Below are 24,364 nucleotides of genomic sequence, written 5' to 3' on the forward strand. Positions count from 1 at the left end.
CAGGGGGCAGGTAAAGATGAGGTCTCACTATGCTGCCCATGCTGGTCTCAAACTCCTGGGCAAAAGTGGTCTTCCAGCCTCAGCGTGAGACACTGCGCCTGGCCAAATTCATATTTTTAATGGTGAAAGCTGTTAGGATCCATTTAGATCATGCAAGTTAGTATGAAGATACTCCATTTTACTCTCTCCTTGTCAATTGGTCAAGGGACCAGTCTAACCCCTGGGTTTCATTAGCACTTGACACCTAAAATACTTTTTAAAGATATTTTGAAGCTGTAGTTCAGAAGGGTTTTCTTATAGATCTCATAAAATCAGAAGTTCCTAAAAAGAGAGAGACTGCTTTAAAAAAAAAAAAAAAAAAGTAGTTAAAAAAAATTCAACCAGGGTAGAAAACTAGGAAGTAAAAAATAAGTCTTACTTCTCCCACGCCCAACCCTACATTCCTGCTGCTGGATGTGACTATGGTTAACAGTTTCTTGGGCATTCTTCAGAAATTTTCTATGCATATATTAGAAAATATATTTTCTATGCATATTTTTTTTCCTTATAAAAAGGATAAGACTATACTGTTCTACAACTTTATTAAATTTTTTGAATTTGTGCAGATAGATTGACCACATTCTACTTTGGCTGCTAGACATTATTTCATTGTTTCAATGCACCATAATTGATTCAGCCAGTTCCCTTGTAATGAATGTTTATCTAAGTGGTTTCCAGCTTTTTGTTACTGTATACATTGCTGTGATAAACATCTTCATTTGCATATATTTACAAGGTTGAGCAAGTATGTGTTTACAGTTAATTTCTAGCAGTGGAATTACTTGGTCAAAAGATAATTTGGATAGATATTAACAAACTGTTCACTGATTTACACTTCAGGCAGTATATGCTCCTAGTGTCCCATCTTCTTAATTTTATACTCTTCTATCAAACATTAGAACTTTTGCTAAGCTACTATGTATCAATAGTATATCATTATTTTAATTTGTATTTCTATAATTATATATAAGTGCAACCATTTTTCTGTATTTTGGGGACATTTATATTTCTTTTCTTTTGACCTGCACATTCACATATGTACCTACTTTTCTGGTACCATGACTTGTATTTGTTTAGTATCCTTACATATCCAACAAACTGTTGGATAACTAATTATCAATAACTATCTAAATTTTACTTAAATTGTACATATGACACATAAAAAGAATTTAAAATATTCCTTATTAGAGTGTAAGACCCTTCAGGCAAACTGTCATCACCTAAGATCTTCACTCTCACCACATGACAAAAACAAGATCTCTTCTCAGGAAATTTCTGTACATTGTGAAGGAGAGGAAAGACTTTCTCTACCTTCTTAGGTTCTGTGGCTGGGGTTCATGAATCAAACTAACAAGAGAAAAATTAACAAGGGAAAAGCGTGTAAATTTAACTTGATACTAATATTTTAATTTTTACATGTGCATGGAAGTCTTCATAGAAAAGAAATTAAAACTCAAAGAAGGGCTAGACCCAGAAGACTATATACCATGATAACAATGAGAGATAAATTGTGGAGATGTAATGAGACAATAGGAAAAGGGGTTTGGGCTAGGGGCAGTAAGCTGTGGGGATGTGATTAAGAAATGTATGATAAAAACTAATGGAATATAGGGGTTATTTTAGTAATATTTGCTAATAGAGATTCATATCAGTGTTACCTCCCCATCTCTGGTGATAAGAATGTTCTTCTTTCCTGGTACAGGAAGAATGTCCTTCTCAGGGGAAATTTATGTCCTGTTTATAGGGAGAAAGCACCTTTCTACTGTAGTTCATGCTGTTCTTTCTAGAATATTCTTCCATGCATTCATGATCTTGCATCCTCATTTTCATCCTTCAGGAATAACCCTTTCATGACTTTTGCTAGAAAGCCTTCCCTGAACTATTCTCCTAACTATAAGAGTTTCCCTGGGCTTACCTCTATCTAACACTTAATTCACTCTCTTATAAATGTTGGTCTAGTAACCTGTTCCCAGTAGACCAAATTTCTCAAAGGCAGGAGCCATGTCTTACTCCTCAGTACCCAGCATAAAGTCTGCAACACTGCAGGGGCTTGATAAATGTCTACTAAATGTAAAATTATAAAGCAGCTATGCTGATAACAGTCTATAGAAGAAAAGGAAAGGGTCAGCCTTCTCCCATATTATCTTAAGTAGATGGGATATTACTGTTCACATATTGTTTAATTCAATGCCTGATGCCTGGATCTGTGCCTCCACAGTTAAATTATCTACCATATGTAATAATAGTTCCATGTCTAGAAAATAGTCCCAAGATGCTATATCATTAATATTTTCTTAACTTGAGGGAAAATACTGGCATACGGGAAAGATATTCTTCAGAGAACATATAAAGTATATTTAACAGAGTATAGAGAAGATGGTGCTTGTGATTTCTTAGAGCACTGAGCACTTGTAGGAAGCTGAATCCTCTCTGTTTTGTGGATTTTTTTAATAAACACATAGGCAGGAGAGTTGATTTTGTAGAAACCAGAAGAAAGAGTATGATTTCCCATTTGTATGAGTGTTTATTGCATACCTCTGTATATACCTGGATTGATGTGAGATGAAAACACAGTAGTCTTTGTTTATGCATCGTGTTTCCCACCTTTTGCTGTGGAAGAAATGTGATCCTATTCCAGATGTCATAATAATATGAAAATCCTCTGGTAGCACTTTTAGGAGGGGAGAAGAAATGTCTGGCAAGCATAGTTCTCATGTCATTCTCAACTAGCTGCCTTTTCAGCTCCTGTTATTCCTCTCACCACTCTCAGAGCATGTTTTCCTGACCTTCTCCCTACAAGGTCTTCCTCAGACAACTCATCCATTTTCCCATCTTTTTGCTCTCATCTATATGTCATTCTCTTTTAGACTTGGCCTTCCTATAAACATTCATTCAGCAAACATTTAGTGAGGATTCAATATGTAAAGAAGTCAGAGACATGACTGCCAGACATGACTCGGTCACACAAATGGGCAGATTGTTCACACACTGAGATGACTGATTTGTAGTAACCATGGAATCTGTCCAGACGTCTTCTCTCAGCCCTGCTATATCCACCCTTCATCCTGCTCTCTGTCCAGAGAGGCCGATAGACGTAAACTGCATCAATGGACTTCCTTGTCCTCTGGCTTCTGATGGCACTCAGCTAATGAAGATCAGAGAAATAGGGAGACGGAAGTCAGGGGCACTCTTCCCCAGCTCCCTCCCTGTAGGACTAACTCAGGCTCACTGCAAAACTCGGCCCAGGATCACAGCTCGTCTCAAGGAGGCTCTCTATCCACATCTTTTGCTTTCTGGGTCTGGTCACTGCCCCTTCCTTTTCCCTTAAGGTCTAAGGGTGGCAACAGCTCTGGTATTCATATGGTCCCATTTGGATCCCCTGCCTGTTCTTACCTTTGTAATAAGCCCCCCTCAAATTCTCCCTAGATCATCCTAATGTGAGTATGCCTAGTGTTTCCTGCTGGGATGTTGACTGGAAGAACTTGTGGTAGACTTAGAACTCAAGCAAGGCTTCTCTGAAGTACATCTGAGCTGAAAGCTGAGGACTGAGGATAAAGAGAGACAACTAGGCCGTTGTGAGAATAGAGACTAAGGATGTGGCTTTCCTGTGAAGCCTGAGAAGAGTGTGGTGGTGACTGTAAGGGAAAGGTACAAAAAATGCTGGGGAAATAGAACCAGGCTATGCAAGGCTTTCTGCCAATGTGGTGATTTGGGATTTTAACCTAAAAACAAATTTTGAAAGTCTTACTCTGGTTTGGATTATATGGAGTCCAGATTGGCTAGAGGAAGAATATGGGAGAAGTGGTAGAAACATAGTCTATGATAATGGCAATGGGTTTGGAGACACATATGCAAGAGCTAAGTCTAAATACTTAATAATGGATCCCTAAATGTTTCCAGCACTTTGCCACATGGAGAAACTTTCAAGACCTCAGATTCCCTCTTGTGCTAAACCAAGTACTTCCATCATCCCAAACTGGTTTCCTCTGCCCATTTTCCAATTAACTCAGTGGTGCCAATACTATTTCATTCCCTTAGAATCCAGACTATAAACTTCCTCATTCTCTCTTCAGACTGGCTTCCTCCATGTGACGGGAAATGGGATCACCAGTGGCATCTGAATTTTTCTTTTTCAGCTCCCATCTTCATTGTGAGACTCTCTTTTTCAGATCCAGTTTGAGAAGTTCAGGGAGGCATAGCAATTGGCCCATATTAGGTTGGGTGTTCACCTCTGGACCAGTCTACTTCAAAATGCCATGTGGTTAGAGGGGGCTATTCCAAGAAGAACGGGGAGGAAGGAGTCTTGAACAGTCCCTTAGCTCTCTCCTACTGTGTCTTGAAACAAGATTAGAATTGTTCCTTAGCCATAAGGGATAATGGTAGGAGAAACTGGTACAAGTAAAATGAAAACAGATTTTACCTCAACATGAGGAAAAACTATTGAACAGCCAAAACTATTGAAGATGAAATAGTAGGTACACAGTTTCTGATAGTAATTAAGCACAGATTAGATACCTAGTTGGTGGGAATGTTGTAGAAGGGTTTCAGAACATAGATGGTGGTTATTCTTTAACACTGAGAATCTGGTTAGAGATCTCTGAGGAAAACAAACCAAAATCAAACAACAGCATCTTAATACTTATTCAAGTCCGTCTTAAGAGGTATATGAAAGAGGCCGTGGTGGCCAACACCTATAATCCCAACACTTTGGGAGGCCGAGATGGGAGAATCACTTGAAGCTAGGAGTTAGAGTCCAGGCTGGGAAACATAGCAAAACCCTGTCTCTACAAAAAGTTTTAAAAATAAGAAAAAAAAAAGAGATATGCAAAAGAGTTTCCAACTTATATTTTAAGATCCCTTCTTGAAGTGGGAGATGGATTCTATGAAAAAATGCTATTGAGAGCACTTTCTGTATGTTTTAGTTTAAAAAAAAAGGGAAAACATATTTTCTTAGTTTTTTAAGCTAGTAAATATGTTTCTGAATCAATATTCTGCTTCCTGAGGTAGAAAATTGAATTTTTCTTTCTTGGCTATGAAGAAGCAGGTGTGTGTCCCTGAACTGTGTGTGTATATTGAGCACATGGTAAGGAAACAATAGCATGCTTTTAGCAAGCAGAGAAAGAGTAAGATGGAAGAAGAATGCAGAGTGGGTTACAATAGCAGCGTTATTTATTGTTTTGGAAACTTTTAATACCAAGCACTACTCAGTATTCTTGGCTAAGAAAGAGACTCTTTCAGTAGTCATACTTCGGTAAATATTGGGGGAGCAGCTACTCTTTGCCAGGACCTCTGCTAGGAGCTAGAGTCTAATGAGGGGGATGACATTCATCAAATGATCAAACAAATGAGGTTGTAATTATGAGCTGAGATGAGAGCTCTTTTTTTTCCCATTTATTTTATTGCATTTTAGGTTTTGGGGTACATGTGAAGAACATGCAAGATTGTTGCATAGGTACACACGTGGCAGTGTGATTTGCTGCCTTCCTCCCCATCACCTACATCTGGCATCTCTCCCCTTGCTATCTCCCCCAAACTCCCCACCCCTCACCGTCCCTCCCCTATTTCCCCCCAACTGACCCCAGTGTGTAGTGCTCCCCTCTCTTAACGAGAAGATCACAGTTGCTCTAAGAGAAGATCACAGTTGCTCTAAGATTCACTAGTTTCTCAATCTAGTGAAAGGAACTCAACTAGATTGAAGAGGGGATGTCAGAAGATTTCCCAGGAGTGTGATGCTTGAGCCAAAATACAAGAGTTGGGTATGAATTCACCAGGCCAACAGACAGTAGAAAGAGGGAGGAAAGCATGGTCTAGACAAGGGGGCATAGCCTGGGCAAAGGTCCAGTGATGGTAGTGAGCACACTCAAGGAACTGAGAGAAGACCAGGGTGGCCAGAACACACTGAGTGAGAGGGAACATTGGAAAAATACATAGAGACTAGTCTATGCAAAGCCTCAAAGGCTAAGATAAGGTCTTTCTCCTGAGGATAATGGCTTCCCAATGACACTGGAGAATTTGAAACAAGAGATGGACATACTGTCAGGTAATGTTGGCTATATTGTGAAGAATAGAGGAAAAATGAAGCCAGGAAGAGTGAATATGAAGGGATCAGGTAACAGTGTTTGCTGCAGATAACACAAGCCAAGATAGCTGCTTAGACCTCGGTGGTAGAAGGGGAGATCGTGAGAAAGGTGGATTCAAAGCTATTTAGGAGGAAAAGTCGGCAGGAATTTTCATAAGAACCTCAAGCGTTGTCTACTTCACAGTTCCTTTCACTAAGGCATGGGTCATTGAACTACAGCCTGTAGACCCAAATCCTGCCCACTGCCTGTTTTTGTAAATAAGGCTTTATTGGAATCCAGCCATGCCCATTCATAAACCTATTGTTTATGCCTGCTTTTACAGCACAACTATAGAGCTAAATAGTTGTGACAGAGACCTTATGGCTCATAGAGCTAACACATTTTTTGTATGGCCCTTTACAGAAAAACTTTGCCAAGCATGGATTTTTCACTACTTGAAATATATTTCCATGATATCCCATGATGCAGAAGTTCTTTATTTGGAGCCCAGAGGTTCATATATGGCCTTTAGACTATCTCTGACCTCCTGAAATTAGAAGTAAAATTTTGTATTTATGTATATATTTTTGGGAAACAGCTTTCATCAGCTTTTAAAAAGAATCTATGAATTGTCCCCAAAAATAAGGTATCTCCTGGTCCTCTCCCCAGTCTGTTATCTGGCCATAAAAGATTTTTAAAATCTAAATCTCTTTCAGGGAATAAGAAATGTACACTGATAGCAAATGATAAATATTAAGTATGGATAGACATTGCTGCAAATTATTAAATTCCTAATATTTATTGGGCTGGCTCCTTTGACCCAGAGCTTTTTGATGGCAGGTAGCTCAGTGCTGTAATTGAAAGATATATAATAATTATTGCCATGTTTTAGATTTCTGAAATAATGACTACCCCAAATAATTATTTAAATGTATGCAAGATTGTAGATAGCTCTATTGCAAGCAAATTCCTTCACAGGAACAAATGGATGGATACAGCTCATGTCCTTTCTTTCTTTCTTTCTGGCTAGAATGTGTCCTCCATTAGACTATGACTCTTTGAGGGAAGGAACCAAGAATAATTTATCCTGAAATTCCTGAGGCCTGGCACATAGCAGTTCAGTAAATGCTTACTGTATATATAAAGAGATGATTAAGCTAACTTGCTCTCATATAATGCTATCTATATATATGTAGACGTATATATGTGTACATATACATACATTTATTCATAGGAATCACATTAATAAAATAAATGTATGTAAAATTTTCTTGTAAACACAATCTCATTTTTAGACAAAGGAACTGAAGCCATAGTCTGTCTTAACTGAGGACATCGTCCTTAGTTCTAAAGGTGTCTGATTCAGCCATACTCTGATAATGTCTACTGTCCAGCATGCAGGTTGAGTGAAAACAATGTGGTATTCATTTAGGGCCAAGATTTTAGTATTAAATCAATCTGGTCATTATAAAAATTCACAAGATTGTATTTATTCTTCATCTGTTCAATATTTTTATCTGTGTATTTAATACAAATCCATGGTCTCGACTCTTGAATAAAGCACCTCTTCTTGCAGCAGTACTCAACATGTGCAGGTGTGTCTGGGAGCCCTCTTCCTCCAGTTTCAAGAGGAGAGTAAGAGTGGGAGACATACCTGAGTCCTCAAAAGAAAGGAGGAAGAGGAGGCTCCTTCCTGCATGTGCTCAGAGAGCAACTGAAAGGATGTTAATCTACCAAAGGAACTGGAGGCTTTTCATTACAGGGAGATAGAGTCAGTCCTTGGCATAAAAGGATTATAGTCAGAGCTGAAGAAACCAAACAGAGTATCAAGTCCAAGGGGCAACTATGGAAATGGTGGAACAACAAGCAAGAATAGATTCTGGAGCACAGGTAGCTGGGTAAGAAACAGGCCAGGGAAATGGTTCAGAACTAAAGCTAAGACTGGTGTGTGGTGAAGGAGCCTCAGCTAGAACTCCCTATTCCTTGAATGTTTGCTGCTTTTGCAGGGGAAAGTATGGAGGTTTTAAAGGAGTTGAGCAAAGATCAAGACAATGGATTAGCATTAAATATCACATATAAAAATATGAACATGTAAGATGCAGATGCTAAACTGCACATTTCTGCTACTATCAAGTCACCAAAAAAAGAATGCTCTTGAAAAAATAAAATTATTAAACATATATAAAGTAAAATGAAAAACAAAACAAACAAACAAAATGCTACCAGAGTGGGGAAATGGTGTAACTTGGAGCATCATTTCTCAAGGTGTGTTCTGCGGTCCCAAAAGGTGTTAACAGTTCTAGATACATAAATTTGAGCGATGCTACGTACTCTAGCCTCCTCTTGAGATACTCATAGTGTTTTAAAAGCTCTGAAAAGTCCTGCAAGAAAAATCCTGGTTGATTTTGTTTGGCCCAAAATTGTTTATATTTTAGTTAAAATGAAAACCTTTCTTTTTACATTGTACTTTGTAAATGCTTACTTAGTAAAAAGCTAAACAAATGAGTTAGATGCTTCGATTAAAAATTTCTTAATTATATAAAATCTTCTCATTATGTGTTAAAATATCATCACTTGTCAAAAGAACTCGTAATTATTTTTAAAAGATAAAATTAGACATACCTTATACCAGAATAAACTCACACCATATACCAGAGTAAACTCAAAATGGACAAGAAATCTAACTGTAAAAAATGAAGCCATGTACAGGAGGAACATGTAACTGGAAGAAAACATGGGTGAATTTCCACAGAACTTGGTTGTAGGGAAAGGCTTTATTCCTATGACCCAAAATACAAAGGCAGTTTTTTTAGATTGCTCTTACCTTTGACTACATAAAAATAGAATCTTTTGCATGGCACAAAGAAAAAACACCATAAACAAAGACAAATTATAAAGTGAGGGAAAGATTAAAAACCTGATAGAATAAAGGTCAAAAGATGTGAACAAGCATATATTTGGCACGTGCATACATATATATGTCAACATATATTTATATACATGCCCTTAAATATATGAAAATACAGTCAACTCCACACATAATGTGAACAAATTCAAATCAAGTCTACTTTAAAGTATCAGTTCTCACCTCTCAGATCAGAAAGCATTAAAATATTTGACAACATATTCCACTAAAGTTGCTCTCGGGAAACCAGCATTCTCATACATTGCTGGTGAGAATGAAAACAGGTACAATCCTTGTGAAGGGAATTTGCCAATATCTAACAAAGTCAAGTATGCATTTACCTTTTGTTCCAGGAATCCCACTTTTAGAAATTTACCTTTTCACAATGTACCTCTAAGTATACAAAAATAGACATGCCCAAGCTTATTCATTGAAGTGTTAATTGCAATCATTGCAAAACATTGAAAACATGCTCAAACATAGAAGGTGAAATAAATGATAGTACATCCATATGGTGGAGTATTATGCCATTCTAAAAAAAGAATGAGGAAGCTCTCCCTGAACAGGTGTGGAATGATTTCTAGGATATATTGTAAGCTGAGAAGATAAAAGTACAAAAGAGTACTATAAGATGCTACCTTTTGCATAAGTAAGAAAGGGAATAAAAACAGACATGTAACTATTCAGTTTTTGTAAAATGAAACACAGAAAGACAATACCAGAACTAATGAAATTTATTACCTCTAGACAGGTGGGTAGGAATAGAGAAGAAGTGATGAGGAGATGGGAACAAATTGGAAGAGATAGGAGGATGTGACTCTTACCCCAAATGTGCCCTTCTGTAGTTTTGACTTTTGGTTGTTAATGTTGTATGTAATCAACAACAACAGCAACAGTAATAAAAATCAACAAAAATGGAGAAAAAAGCCTAAAATGTAACACAAAAGGAAGCAGATGACTCTCATATTTAGAATGACTAATATACTCACATTGAAGATGGGGAAAAAAAGAACTCAAGTCAGTTTTGAATATGATATTTTGACCAAAGAAGAAAAATAACTGTAAGCAAATCAAGAACTCTAGAAAGTAGGTTTAGGGTGTTTCTTGTTTGTTTTCCTTGGCAATTCTGACACTACTTTCAGTATCTTCCATAATTCAGGAAGTAAGTATCTTGTGGATAATGGGGGCCAGTTTCCTCACTGTCAGAAGAGGGTTACAAATACAGGAAGAAGAAAGATGAGAATGAACCTGTGGTATTGGATTAGTATTAGAGGAACCAACATGAGTGCAGTTATAGATCAGGGATCATCAGATGTTTTCAGTAAAGGAGCAGAAAATAAATTACTTAACTCTGCCTTGGCAGCACATAAGCAGCCATAGACAATGAGTAAACAAATGAACATGGCTGTATTCCCACAAATTTTTATTTATGGGCACTGAATTTTGAATTTTATATAATTTTCATCTGTCATGAAACATTATTTTAATTTTTTAACCATTTAAAAATGTAAAAACCATTCTTAGTTTGCAAGCTATACACAAACAGGCAGTGGGCCAGACTTAGCCACACATGGGCCATAGTTTACTGGCCCCTGTTTAGACAGATGTTTAGACAGGTCAGTGGATACATAGATTAAGAGACAGAGAGCAAATATGATAAAATGTTAACATTGGGGAAACTGGGTGAAGGATATACAGTAGTTCTTTGTATTCTTCTTGCAAGTTTTCTATTAATCACAAAAAGAAGAACGCTGTACTTTTCATAGCTACTGCTGAAAAGGAAGAACACTGATTAAATTATTGGCCTAAGAAGCGACTGTCTTACATTTCCTAACATTCACACAACTCTCACCTATGCTTTTCCCCCCCGGGGTAGCTCCTACTGTGGTTATATAGAATTTCTGATTATTAGCTGGGGGTGTCATCGTGTGATAACATTATTTTCTCCTGTTCATCCTTGCTCTTCATCACCCTTAATGAGTAATGAGGTCACAGGGCTGGTAATTTATATATGACCTTGTAATTTTCTATAATGCAGGAATTTTTTGGTCTGCTATAATTAAGTAGACTAAATAAACAGTGCTTATCAGAAAATGCCTCATTAGCTTGGAAGTCTGACAAATCCTTTCGGATGTGTCCTTAATGTGTTATTATGAAACTCAATTACACAGCGAGCTCAACTTACTTATTTCACCAGCCGTAATCTAGTGATAGCTATGGCGAGCTGTAACTGAAAGTATCATACAACATTGTAAGTAGGAAATAAGTGATTTTGACATTACTATGCTTTTTATGCTGGAAGAGTGAATGGTTTGTAAGGAAAATCTCTGCTGTATAGACTGGTAACCATTCTACCATCTTTTACTGGTTTAATTCCAACAAAGTCCATTTCTACCCTGGTTTATTTATCACTGTAATTAAGGCCACACCATGATCTTCATTGATAATGAAGATGGCAGAGGTCAAAGCTGAAATTTATTGAGTGCTAACTCTGTACCCATATTCATACCAAATGTTTGTCTTCCATTTTTTTCTATTTAATCCTAACACTCAACTCTGAAGCACAGTTATCATCTCCTTTTCACAGATGAAGCATAGCCATGCTAAGTGACTAGGCCAAGTTCTTACTATAGGAAGCATGGAGCTGGGATTGGCCTGCAGAGCCAGTGCTCTTAGCTGTTGGTTACGACTGTCTACCATTATAGATTAAGACCATAGGAAATACAGAAATTTAGAAGGAAATTATGTAATTAGAAAGACATGCTTCTATTGAGAAGAATAAGGTAAATGATACAGGGCACTTATAGCAGTGCAAGAAATAGAATTCACATTGGAAAATCTTTTACATTCTCCTGCCTGCTCCCTACCGCTGAAGAATCTCAGCAGTAAGTTTAGAGATGAGAAGGGCTTGAAGTAGAATATGCAGTGACTCAAGCCTTCCGGATGTTGCCAGCTTGAATTATAACCCCCAGGCATCTACTAGAGGAAGCAGGAGAGTGGGAAAGAGTGCAGTAGGAAGGAAAGTAAAGAGATGGGGAAATGCCCTCACTCCCCACCTTGTTTTGCCTCCACTGCTTGAAAGCCCCGAGTTAAGGCTGAGGGACTCCCACCACTGTGGGGACCCATGGTAACTCCAAGACTGACTTCAGTTCCGATTCACCTTGTGGAATGTGATTATCCATGACATGTGGCATGTGACTTTGTCAGGCTTTCTTACCCAAAGCTCATAAGAAGTTTCGTCTCAGCTGCATTTCCTCTTGAGTTATTGAAATATTTTCTTATGTGAAAAGAACTCTGCTGTAATTTAATAGCAACAATAATGAACTTTTGAGAGGAATATTTATTTAGTTGAAGTATTTCTCAAACTGGCTAGTTAAGTGATTGACTTCATATTAACCAATTTACAAAACTGGATATTGATATCTGGACATCTGTCTTTCTGAGATATGAAGGAGGGAAAAAAATGTTTCTTTGTGGAAGCCCCAGGGAATTGAAAATTCATGGGAAAATAAAGTCGATATGTGGAATTTCAGACATGTTCGTTCACTTTGTTTTCTTTTTAGGGACTGGTTAAATATGTTGAGCCCACCAATTGTTCCTCCCAGTCAACAGCCGGCTGAGCAGCGTCCAGATTCCTCTGAAAGTTTGAGTGCTCAAGGTGGGAATATGAAAAATGCTATGCATAAGAAGATAAAAATAATTTACTATAAGTAGAGAGAATCCATCACTTTGAGATGCGACTGTTTTTATTCAGTGTTGATCACTTAGTCTTACACACCCTAAATGAGGTAACCTGAGCCTCATTTTTTAGAATAATGGGTTCTTTGCAGCTAAAGAGAAGATGAGAGAAATTGCCCTTGTTCTTCTAAAGGTTAATTCCAGGACAAAATGTAGTTTAAGGTATAAGAATATGGTTTGGATGTCAAATTGACCTTCATCTGAATTTCAGCACTACCAATTCCCACTGTGTGACCTTTATGAATTTTGATTACCACATCTATAAAATAATACGAATAATAGTTAGAGCCTCCCCATTGAAGATTCAATGAGGTGCTGTATATGAAGCCCTTAGAATAGTGCCTGCCAAATACCAGCTGTTGGCATTATTATACAGCAGATGTAATATTTTAACATTACTCAGATACCTGTTTCCATGAATGAAGAGATACAACCTTCTCATTAAAGCAGAAGCTGTCACGTAGCTACAATAGGTATTAGCAAGATAAAAATCAGAAAGAACCAGGAATTAAAATTTTCCAGGTGTTCATTTTGTTGGCGTGAGCCATAAAGATGAACCATTTGTTTCTATTTATAAGCAGGAAACTTGACTGTCAGATGTATGTGGTGGAGGAACATAAGAGAATCTCTGGTGAAAACTGAGGAGCTGAGATGGCAGAGGCATGGGGTAGTCTCAAGTGCATAATTAGAGTGACAAATAACCTCAGAGTGGGACTCTCTGAGACAGTTTTCTGGGTTGAATTTTGAAGATGGAAATGCAGTATCTGAAGCTTTAAAAAAGTGAAAGTGAAACCAATATAAATTGCTCCAACAAAAAGGCCAGTTTTTTTTCCCTAACTGCCCCAGGGAAAAAAGTAGAGCATCACATTTTTCTTCAGGTATGGAGAATTCAGAGTGAGAGCTCATACATATGAGCTGTACATCTTGGCTGCCCAAGGGATGGAGATGTCTCTGTGATTTACTATCTAAAATAGATTATGCCCCTCAAATTGGGAATCTTTTTAGAGGTGTGCATTTATAATTACTCATGACAGAAAAATAGAATTGTGGCTGTCAGGAGGAGACCTTGCTGTGAGGGAACAAATAATGTGTTATGTTAGGTGTCCTAAATAAACCACAAGAACTGAGAGCCTGGTCCTTGAGCAAAGACACCCAAGATATATATTAGCAAGAAGCAGCCGGAAGGATGTCCTAAAGTCGCCATTGCCAAGCTCAGTTCTGACAGCAGGAGCTCAATTATGTTGAAGGTAAACAGAACTTACATTGAGGGCAAATTCAGAGAGTTGTAGAAATGTGCGGGCCAGTGTTAGCCAGATCAAGCATCCCTTCTGCCTGTCACCCTAGATTTTTATCAGCTGTCCCCTGCCCTTTTCTCATATGCTTGGGTGGTGTGTAGTTGATAAGTTCACCAAAAACTAGCATTTTCTGTTTACTCATCTTCCCCTGTTCTGATATGCTTGGATGGTTTGTAGTTAATTAACACCATCAAAAAACAGTGTTTCCTACTTGGTTAATGGCATGTTAATTGCATAGTTTTAGGCAGTATAAGACAATCCCTACTTACCAGTATGCTGAGATAGTGTTTCCATCTGTTCTGCTAAAGTGTCAAAGAAAAATTATGGGCTCAAGTTTCCAGTTTATATCATCAGAAGGGGAAGGGAAGCATGGTTGTAAGCAGTCTAGAACCCTTCCTGGGTTCTTGTTGCATGCCACCATTCATTTAGCACTTACTTTATACCAGACACCAAGTCATTACATTTAACCCTCACACTACCACCAGGAGGAAATTGTGTGTGTGTGTGCGTGTGTGTGTGTGTGTGTTACAGCTGAGGTAACTGAGGCACGCAACTACTAAGTCACAAAGCTAGGATTTGAACCCAAGCAGCCTGGCCCCAGAGCCCAACCACTATATTTTTAGCCTTTGTAAGTTTTGAGCTAGATAAGTAGATTACCTACTCAAAAAAAAATGTATAAAACCAGGAATTGAAATATTATTTTTCCATTAAGAGTTTCTGATTTACAGGAAAAGCAAATTAAAATATCTCAAGGGCTCAGTGGCTAAGTTCTTTACAAAAGAAAGAGATACGTATGGTCACCTGACAGCCCTGGGCCTGCCCCCGACCCCACCTCCCACCCATGCTTGTTAGAAATAACCGGTAGCCACAGTTGACCAGATCCAGGACAAGGCCAAGGGAGTGAACAGCTGAATGAAGGGCAGGATCATTGGATACGAAACTGCCAGGCCTGGGTATTTGCTTGTAGCTTATCTTAAAGGCCTTCCCAGACAGTCTTACCTAAGTAGCCCAGTCTGCCACTCACTGTGTTCTCTCACTTCACCTTCTAACATATTCTGCATTCCTTTTCAGAGTTTGTAAATCTTTATTTGTCTACTTGCTTATTGCCTTTCCTCCTGAGTAGGCTGTGAGTTTTTAGGAGACTGTCAGTTTCCTGACTCCTGGATCCTTGGTATCCTATGCAAGTTCTGGCATATATTAGATTCTCTATATTCTCATTAGAAAGGAGACAAGAAGGAATAAAGGGAGGAAAGGAGGAAGGGAAATACTCTTTAACTTGTCCTTTTTTTATTACAAGCTTAGGGGAAAACATAGAGCAATTTATTGAAATCTGACTTTCAGTTTTCCCCTCATTCCAATTTTGTTGGTATTTTTGGTATATCTCTAAAATTTAACCATGAGAGTATTGAACTTTGACCCATACATTTGCAATTAAAAAGTTATAGATCACCTTATGCTGTGGCTCTTAAACTTTATTCATAAGCAGTAACAACTTTTCTTTCAAGTGAAATCTCATATGGAATCCTCATATATGGAAGCGATCAAAGTTCTGCCCTGGGGCTCTGATGAACCAGTTAAAAACACTAACGTGGTCCAACCCCTCAGTTTGCCTAAAGAGGTAAATGACTTGACCAAGATCAAATGCCCAATCAGAGCCCTAGCTGGGATTAGGGCACAGGCTTCCCCCACATCAGTGCCCTTTCTACAGAACCATTTCACTGGGGTGTGAATGTGGTGCCTGAGGACTGATTCACAGGGAACAGTATCGCCCACCTTTGGACTTCTGTGACATAAATAATAATAGCTAGTGTTTATTTCATCTTCCCATGTTCTTGGCCTACGTCTGCACTTGAATTCTCACAATAGCCTATGGGATGTGTATATTATTATTGTCCCATCTTCCACATGGTCACTCTGGGACTTACAGCAAATCAGTGGTGTGCCGAGCCATTATACCTCTATCAGAGATGGAGACACCAAGATGCATTTGTGCAACTGGAAGTAAAACGGCATTTTAACAGCAGGGAAAGATAGTCTGACTGATGTATTATTCTAGAAAACCAAACCATACAAAAGTAAATGCAGGAGTTCTATCTGGCCCTTGAGTCAGAGGTTCCTGGCCCCGTTTTATTCAGTAGGAGTTTGTGTCACAGCCAGTTTCTGCTCAGCCAGAATGTCTCAAGTGCATGAATGCCACCTTCAAGTGAACAGCCCGGTTTCCAGCACAGCCAGCCAGCAGGAAGAGCATTGCGTTCAGATCTCTAACATCCCACTGGATGGGAAATGGTCAGCTCTTCACAACTCCTCCTGGGCTATAACACACTTGCTGAATATCAATTACCATGGGCATGGTGCCCTTAACACTTACTAAAATGTGTTTTCCTGGAGCTTGTGTGAAATGTGAAAATGGGAAGTTAAGATTTCAGAACTTATTTGAGAAAACTACTAAACTGACCTTTTGAAAATGAACCATACTTTGCTCAAAGAATAGTTGTCAATTTGTTTTTGACATTTGTTCCTTTACAGTTATGACTTTTAAATTATTCATGCTTACCAGCTCCAAAATGGAATAGTAATAACTCTCTCTTCAGGCCTGTAGCCCTCTCTTATAGTTTACATAGATTTTGAGTAAGAAAGGCATTCGGAAGGAGTTTGGGAGTTGCCTGAGTCTTATAAAAATAATATTCGTATACCTTTTTTATGGCAAAGCCACACAGAATATTCCCATATGGACACTGATTAATCTCCCATGAGGTATAAATAGGTAACTGATGCTTATTTTATAGATGTAATATCCAAATTGCTAGTAAAGAGTTTACAGAAATTTTATGGCTTCTCACAGCTAACCAGAGAGAAGGGTATCTGGCTGACTACTCTTCTCCAACAGAAAAATTCTTTCACTGTTCTCCTATTAACTGCCACATAGTTCTTTGACACTGACCTAATACCCTGAGTCTAAAAGTTGCTGAACAACTATGGTACCCCCAGTGCCTAGGAACTAGGAGAATGATTTGATCTATTCTTTTGATCTTTTTTGTACCTTGAAGATTTATTTCAGATACAAAGGAGACCTTCCCGAAAAGAGCAATATTGGTTATATGAAAATAATAAGCCACCATTAATAAAGCACCATTGTGTACCCAGCACTGTACGGAATTTTTCTGTGCATTACTTTAAACCTCCTCCCAATACTGCCTAGTGTGGGGTTATATTATGTTCCCACTTTACAGATGAAGTAATGGGCTAGCCTGGGTCACAGACCCTGAGTGTGGATCAGGACAGTGTCTCAGACCTGTCTGACCAGGGTCCACACCCTTAAATCCCACACTGCAATATGACCACAGAATCCCTATTTAGGATAAGAACTACATGACCGAAATGTCCACTGTAATATTTTTAATTTAGGAAGTTGTCTGTTCTTGAAGCTTTCTGGATAAAGTAGTATTTAGCTTGGTACTCTTCTTAGACCCAGCACTCCCACCTCAACTCTCAGATTATAAAATGATTCATCTAACATTCTTGAATGCAGAGCCCCCGCCCCTTCCCCTGTAAGTAGGGTGACATTTTCTCTTGCATCACTATCAGGGTCCTGGGGGAGTCTTCTCTGAAAGAAGTGATTAGAGATGGGGGATATCAGCGCCTCACTAGTATCAAGAGATGCCTTCTTTTCAGGGCCACTAGAAGTGAACTCTCTGTAGAGTGAAACACATTGCAGGTGTCTGAGGCTCTCTCCCCTATTCGAGAACCACCCCACCTACCTGTCCCCCACGTGCAACCCAGAAGGCTGGTCCCAGTTTTCCTTGCTGGAATTGGGATGCATTTTCCCATAGCTCAATGTTGATACCTTGCTTAAAATCAGATGCCTAAGAGACTGTGGGCTCTGCTGGCTTCAGAGCTCAGTACCTTGGAGAGGTGCCTTCCTTCATGTGTAACAAAGTGTGTTCAGAGTTGTAAACCACACAGTTACAACTGCACATCTGAATCACTGCATATTTATAAGTAGAGACTACCTGGAAGGAATGAAATTGTAATAATTCCTAATTAATCATCCAAATTCTTCAACATGTTCCCTAAAATGGCATTTTCCCAGTAAAATACAGCCACCAATCTTTACAAAAGGGGTAATGTACCTATTGCCCAAATGACACCTGAACTATAATAATGCCATGTTACTTACCTTCCAAAAACAATATAGCTCTCTTATTGGAAGAAAGTATCATTTCATTGTTTTCATTCCATTGTTGGTTTTTTATCTTTCTCCCATTTGAGGGCATGTGTTGCTGAGAACCCATATTCAACAGTGCACAGTGGGCTTTCTCAGACTTCAGTGTGAGTTAATTTTGCCCTACTATGAGATATGTTGGTGGTAGAGTTTGCAAGCACCCAGAACTCAGCAGAATCTTATCTAAAATGTCATCTTCATTGATCCTAAGGCTGACTGCTCCAGATGGTGATCCCTCACTGTTGAATTGCTTAAACAATAGTGTATTAGTATGCACATAAAAATACATTCAATCAGTTCTCAAGATCTATAGGAGAGAAAATACATTAACTTTAAAAAAAATTGTAGATGGCAGTGTCAGAAAATCGAAAATCAAGTTCAATGTCTTGATTCAGAGATTTTAAATCTGATAAACTTAGTGCCGCATCATTTATTTTCAAGCTTGAAGAGTTATCTTGTGTGTGTAGGTTTTCTATTATCTACAGTTAAAATGCATTAAATATAGAAAATTAAACATTTATATTAATTGACTTTCATAAGGTGAACTGGAGGGATTATTTACCCGAGCTGATCTACCAAGAGAAGGGCAGCCTATATTGCTGCATTTGGTCTGGCTTCACTGGTTTTTCTTCTGTTATTGCCATTAGCCAATTTCAAAGTGGATGAGGCTGAAAGTTTGTAAATAGATTATTATCTGAAAGGTAATTTTATTTCTCTAGAAATGGCTTTATTATGTGTAGAAGAGTAAAAATGTAATTTGGACCCCTATCCAGATGCTCTTAGTCTAGTAGCAGAAAATGGTTTTACTTGTTAATTTGTCCTTCTAGAGTTTCTGTAGTCAATCTTTAAATAGAGCAATTTAGCATTTTGAGGAAAAACAAACTCAGCTCTATCCAAGAACATAATTGAAAATTACCCCGTACCCATGCACGATAATTACCTTTCAAAACATTTCCCAATGCTTGACATCATAGTGGTAATTGCTTAACAATATTATAATTTCATTACGTAGGGACTATAATGGCAAAATAATGTAGGTTGGGCTTTGAAAATTAAGTTACAATGAAACAAAACCTTTTATGTAAGCTTAAAGCACTTACTTCAGCAAAAAATTATACATAATCTCACCCAATTTTTGTATGAATGTCATCGTTGGTAGTTTTAAAATTCATCCATTTGAAGCTTTGGTACTAAGAAAACCACAAAACCTCTCTTAGTCCCGGTGGTTATAATGCGTGAGGGTCCCATTCTGTAGTGATGTGTATTGGAATGAATGCTTTTATATCGCAGTTATTGCTCCAGTTTGTATGCGTTTTGTAGCAAAACCTCTACTAATGAATTGGATCTACCTCGATCTCTTTGCAAATGGGTGATGAAGACCCATGGCCCATTACAATGGTGTTTTCATCTTGAAAGATGCCCGACTGGTTGTAAATATATTGTGTTTTCTCATTGAATAGCACCAGCTTAAAAATTTATTTTTTTGAAAAGTACAGGCACAGAATACACTAAATAATTATATAATATATAATCTTAAGTGCCAGAGGTCAGAGTTCCCCATGATGTGCTGATGGATTAAGACAGAATCAAATGGCAGGTCCCTGAGAGTTTGACTCATAATCATTTATCTCAATGATATGTGATTTAAACATTACACCTGATGGAAAAAAATAACTTTACTTTTGGAACATGCATGACTTTTGGTATAAGAACTGTTGTTTTATTTAAAGATGAATTTATCATAATGTTCTATGTAAAACTAATTGGGGGGCTTTCTATTTCTTTCAAATCCACTATGTTTCAAATACACTATTAAACAGACTCAGTTTTGGGGTAGGGAAGAAGGTATACATGCACATAACCCTTCTTGTGTCTGGTTCACATATCCTGTTTTCCATGATGATGGTGATAACATTTACTGAGTACTGAGTACCTACTATGTGTGTGCTGAGTGTCATTTAGTCCTCACAGGAATGATGACAGGTACTATTATTATCCATACTTTACATATGAGGAAGCTGGTGCTCAGAGCAGTGAATTTCCCAATATCCCACAGCTGTAATGTGGTAGAAACGGGATTTGGACTCGAGTCTGTCTGACTTCATTGTCTAACCATCATCCTTCCTGCCTCTATGAAGCCTTTCCCTCACACTTTAAGCTATATCAGTACTTCCATCCTGAGTTACTAAGAAAGTTATAACCAATAGCTCATTATTTATTTGATTATCATCCCTAATAGTAACTATCATTTATTAAACAACTACTATGTGTGCTGTGCTATGCATATTACTGGTGTCTAATTTCATCTTTCTCAAAACCCTACCAAATAGGCATTGTTATTTCCATTTTGTAGACAAAGAAACCAAGGTCCAATAAGGTGAAATGATCTATAGCCAGCTTTCAGGCAGTAAACAGCAGAGTTCCCATTCACCCCCAGTGGATTGGATTCTAGAGCCCTTAAGTGCACTTAGCAGTCAGCAATAGAGCCTTCCAGTTAACACCTCATTGATCTTTAGTAGCTGGTTTTTTTCATGTGTTTGTGTCACATTCACAACTAGATTGTGCCCAGCTCAATCACATAGCAGATACTAATTGATAAACTAATTTTCATTTCGTTCAAGTACTCCAAACTTTAAAGGCATAGTGGATTGACTATCTGAAAGTAAAGGATGTACATACTCTCCTTTGATGTGCAAAAAGTGATCTAAAGGGGGTCATTTTCAATGTGGAATGACCATTTAATGAGTACTCAGGGACTCCAAAGACAACAGAAGATAAAGGAAAGGCAGCCTGCCTTCTCTGAGCTCCTGTTCTTAAACTGTGCAGGTTGTTCAGGTCAGCTACCGCCATTAATGTGGTTTTTAGCAAAGTCCTTTCATACTTCCAAGATATAAACTGCTGTCACCCAGAGTCACAGAAGCTCATCTAAAACACTGCAGGGATCATTGGATCGGGTCCCCTGTCCTAAGCAGGGTTCATCTACAAAATCTGTACAATGGTTGCACCACTCTCTGCTTCACGCTTTTCAGAGTACATGTTTCATTTGCTGGTGAGCTCTAAATGCTTAGAAAATTTTTCCTTGCGCTAAGCCAAAAAAAAAAAAAAAGAAAAGAAAATGGCTCCTCTTAGGTCCACCTGTTGATCCTATTGCTTCCTCCTGGAACCCCAGATCTTATCTTCTCACTCATGTGCCACCTTTCATATGCCTGAATCCAGAAGGGCTGCTGTCACCTCACCAAACTTTCTTTCCTGGAGCTAACAAGCTCATTTCCTTTGGGCTTGTGGAACTATTTGCCTCTCTCCTACCCCAGGGACTCTCTCATCTTTAACAATATTTTTGAACTATGATAAATCAGATTTCTTTGTTTCCAAACCTAATTTATTAAAATGTAGGACACTTCTAAATTTTTTATTAGTCTTTTCTATGTCCAAATTCCTTTAATGTAGTAGCTCCCAATTAAACATGTTACACCACTCTTTTAGCAAAAACATCAAGGTCCAACCGAACAGACTGGTGCAAAGTACTTCTCTGACTGGTAGAAATAACACTGAACTCTGAGTCTGGAAACTGAGAGTTTGTGCCCAGCTCTGCCTGTCACTCACCAAGCAACCTCAGATGAGCTGTTCAACTTTGTGAAGCCTGGTTTCCTCATCTGTAAGATGGGCATGATAATTCCTGCCTGTTTCACAGGGTCATGAGGGCCAAATGAACTGCTGCATGAGAATGCTTTCTAAACTGTCACGGACTCTACCAGTTGAGGTATTAGCAAGCAAGGCAGATGTAATCATTCCTCAGTTGAACTCCACTCTTAAGGACTGCTAGCACTGCACTCAACTCACAAGAACCAGCTGGTTTCACATTTTACCTGCTTCTCTACACAGCCCATTAGAATAGGGACTGTTTCGTATCATCATGACCTGAGCACCTAGCTCAGTGCCCGGCTCATGGAAGGATCATGTTAAATGTGTTTTTGGATGGTTGGAAGAATGGGCAGAGGAATGGCTATGGTACAGTTTTAAACTCCGACTTCACTATCTAGGCACCACTTCCTTGGACTTATCTCCAGTTTGTCAATGCCCTGACAATGTTGAGGCACCAGCTTGGTCTGATTTTGGCTGGGTCAGATGAAACAGCACGACCACCAGCACCATCTTCCCTTCCTCTGGGCAGTGACACTTAAGATCATGGGCTTTTATTCACACCTTCAAGAAACATTCCATTTTTATTGAACCTCTATTATGAGTGAGCCCTGCACCATGCCCACCATCTAAACTCTTCTGAAGCTCAACCTGGTTAGCACATAGCCCAAAGCTTCACAGTGTGGTTTGGTTTGAGTTTGGTCTTTAATAGCCTGTGCTTGATTGTGAAGCTGAAGGCTAAAAAAGAAAAGAAAAAAACAGCTGTGCTACTGAAGAGAGGATTGTTGTCTTAGTCACCTCTTTCTCCTTGTGCCTACCCTCTGATCTCTGGCTGAGAAGATCTTGACCTCTCAGCCTCTGAACTCATTACATGAATTTTCAGAAGTACTCAGAATGCACTCACTTGTGAATACGAAAGTACTTGGCACAGCACTGGGCACATAAAAGGTACTCAGGAAACAGCTTTGTAAAAGTTTTTTTTTTTCATTTTATGCCATTTGTTGGAAGCCAGCAAGCCTTGATGATGACTTAGACAATAGGAGTCCTCTCTGTCCAATCCATCCAAATGGCTGCCACAAGAGAAAACATCAAGCCATGTTCATATCCCCAAAAAACTTAACAGACTTCCCCTCACCACTAATAAAACTACAAATTACCTGACATTTTGTTTTCTCTCTATATTGTCTGTTCTATATATCTGATAGTTCTATTATTTTAATTCATATTTGTTTGGTAGCCTTTTTAGGATGATTGAATGGGGATCAAGTTTTCTACTTTATTAGTTTGCACTGTTTTGCATTTTGTACAGCTCTGGCCCATGAAGAAGTTTGGAACTGTGACAATTAGTTTTGGATCCTGGCAAGCTTCCTAATTCTAATGAGCATAACTCTTAAGTCTTTTGGCCCTCTCCTTTTCTTCTTTCCCCTCCTACCAGTTCTTCACACTCAGTTTTTCTTGTCCTTTATCGTGAAATTGGTTCTTCTGGTCACTGGTGTTTCTTCTCCACCTAGCACCGCATGTGTAGAGTCTTACCACTTCCACAGTGCTCCTCCCTTCCGGCCTAAACCTTCTGCCTACATAAAGAAAATCCCCCAGGAGAGATGGTGCTTCCTGCTTCACTGCCCTTGTTTAGGAATTCCACGCCAAGCCAACAGCTAACATGTCTGTGGTTCCCCTTCCCCACAGGTGAAGAAGACCTCAGTGTGGAAGAGGACGAGGAAGTACTGACTTTGTTGTATGACCCTTGTCTGAACTGTTACTTTGACCCCCAAACTGGGAAATACTATGAGTTGGTATAATGCCTCCTTCCAGGGCAGAGAACAGGCACTCCCAGCTGGAGCAGGATAGCAGTTCAGGGTCTCTTAAGGAGTCACTACAACTTGTGTATTGGTGATCACAAAATCAACAGTAACTGAGAGAAACGAATTCATTTTGTAAATAATTCCTTTTATAGATGAGTATGATTTTGAAACTAAAGAAATTAATACAGAGGCAAGATTTTAGGACTTTGAATTGGTTCTTATTTGTTCTCATTACACATATAATTTTGATTGTTTCAGATAATTTTATGTAAACAAATTAAGAGTTATTCAAAATTTTTGCAGTGTTAATCTGTAAATGATGGCTTGATATACAGAAAATGTATTTTTGTTTGAAAGATGCCTGGGTACCTTTTATTCTATGACATTTGTATTAAAAATAAAGTATGATGGTTAGAAGAATAGCTTTTAAACTGCTTCTTTTCATTCACCCCACTTTGTTTTCCAGAATATTCCCATATGATACTTCCCTTCTCTTCAACTCTTAGAAAAGGAAACATTGTAAACTGGTCAGAGTTTATGATCACATTTTATTGGCACTGGCCCCACTATTTCCATTTCATTATAGTTCACCCAGAGTTTGCCAAAGATCACAGCATTGTTAATCACTTAAGCTGCTTAGCACTGTATTTTTCTTTTTTTTTTTT

At 38.4% G+C, this 24,364-nt stretch overlaps 1 protein-coding gene across 6 annotated transcripts in view; it reads left to right on the forward strand.

Annotated features, from left to right (window-relative positions):
• The window catches only part of CFAP20DC (CFAP20 domain containing), a 288,204-nt gene extending 264,074 nt beyond the window's left edge, over window positions 1–24,130 (forward strand). For 4 of the 6 annotated variants that reach the window (XM_017527412.2, XM_017527405.2, XM_017527406.2 and 1 more), the window contains 2 exons: window positions 12,567–12,709; window positions 23,584–24,130. In XM_017527412.2, the coding sequence (XP_017382901.1) occupies window positions 12,567–12,709; window positions 23,584–23,696 (256 nt within the window). In that variant the 3' untranslated portion in view covers window positions 23,697–24,130. Of the gene's footprint in view, window positions 1–12,566; window positions 12,710–23,583 lie in introns of those variants that run through there. The other 2 variants (XM_017527407.2, XR_001824890.2) reach the window with 2 other exon arrangements.
• The last annotated feature ends 234 nt before the right edge of the window (window positions 24,131–24,364 follow it).

The sequence above is a fragment of the Cebus imitator genome, unplaced genomic scaffold (genome assembly GCF_001604975.1).
Source record: "Cebus imitator isolate Cc_AM_T3 unplaced genomic scaffold, Cebus_imitator-1.0 Scaffold48, whole genome shotgun sequence".
Lineage (NCBI taxonomy): Eukaryota > Metazoa > Chordata > Mammalia > Primates > Cebidae > Cebus > Cebus imitator.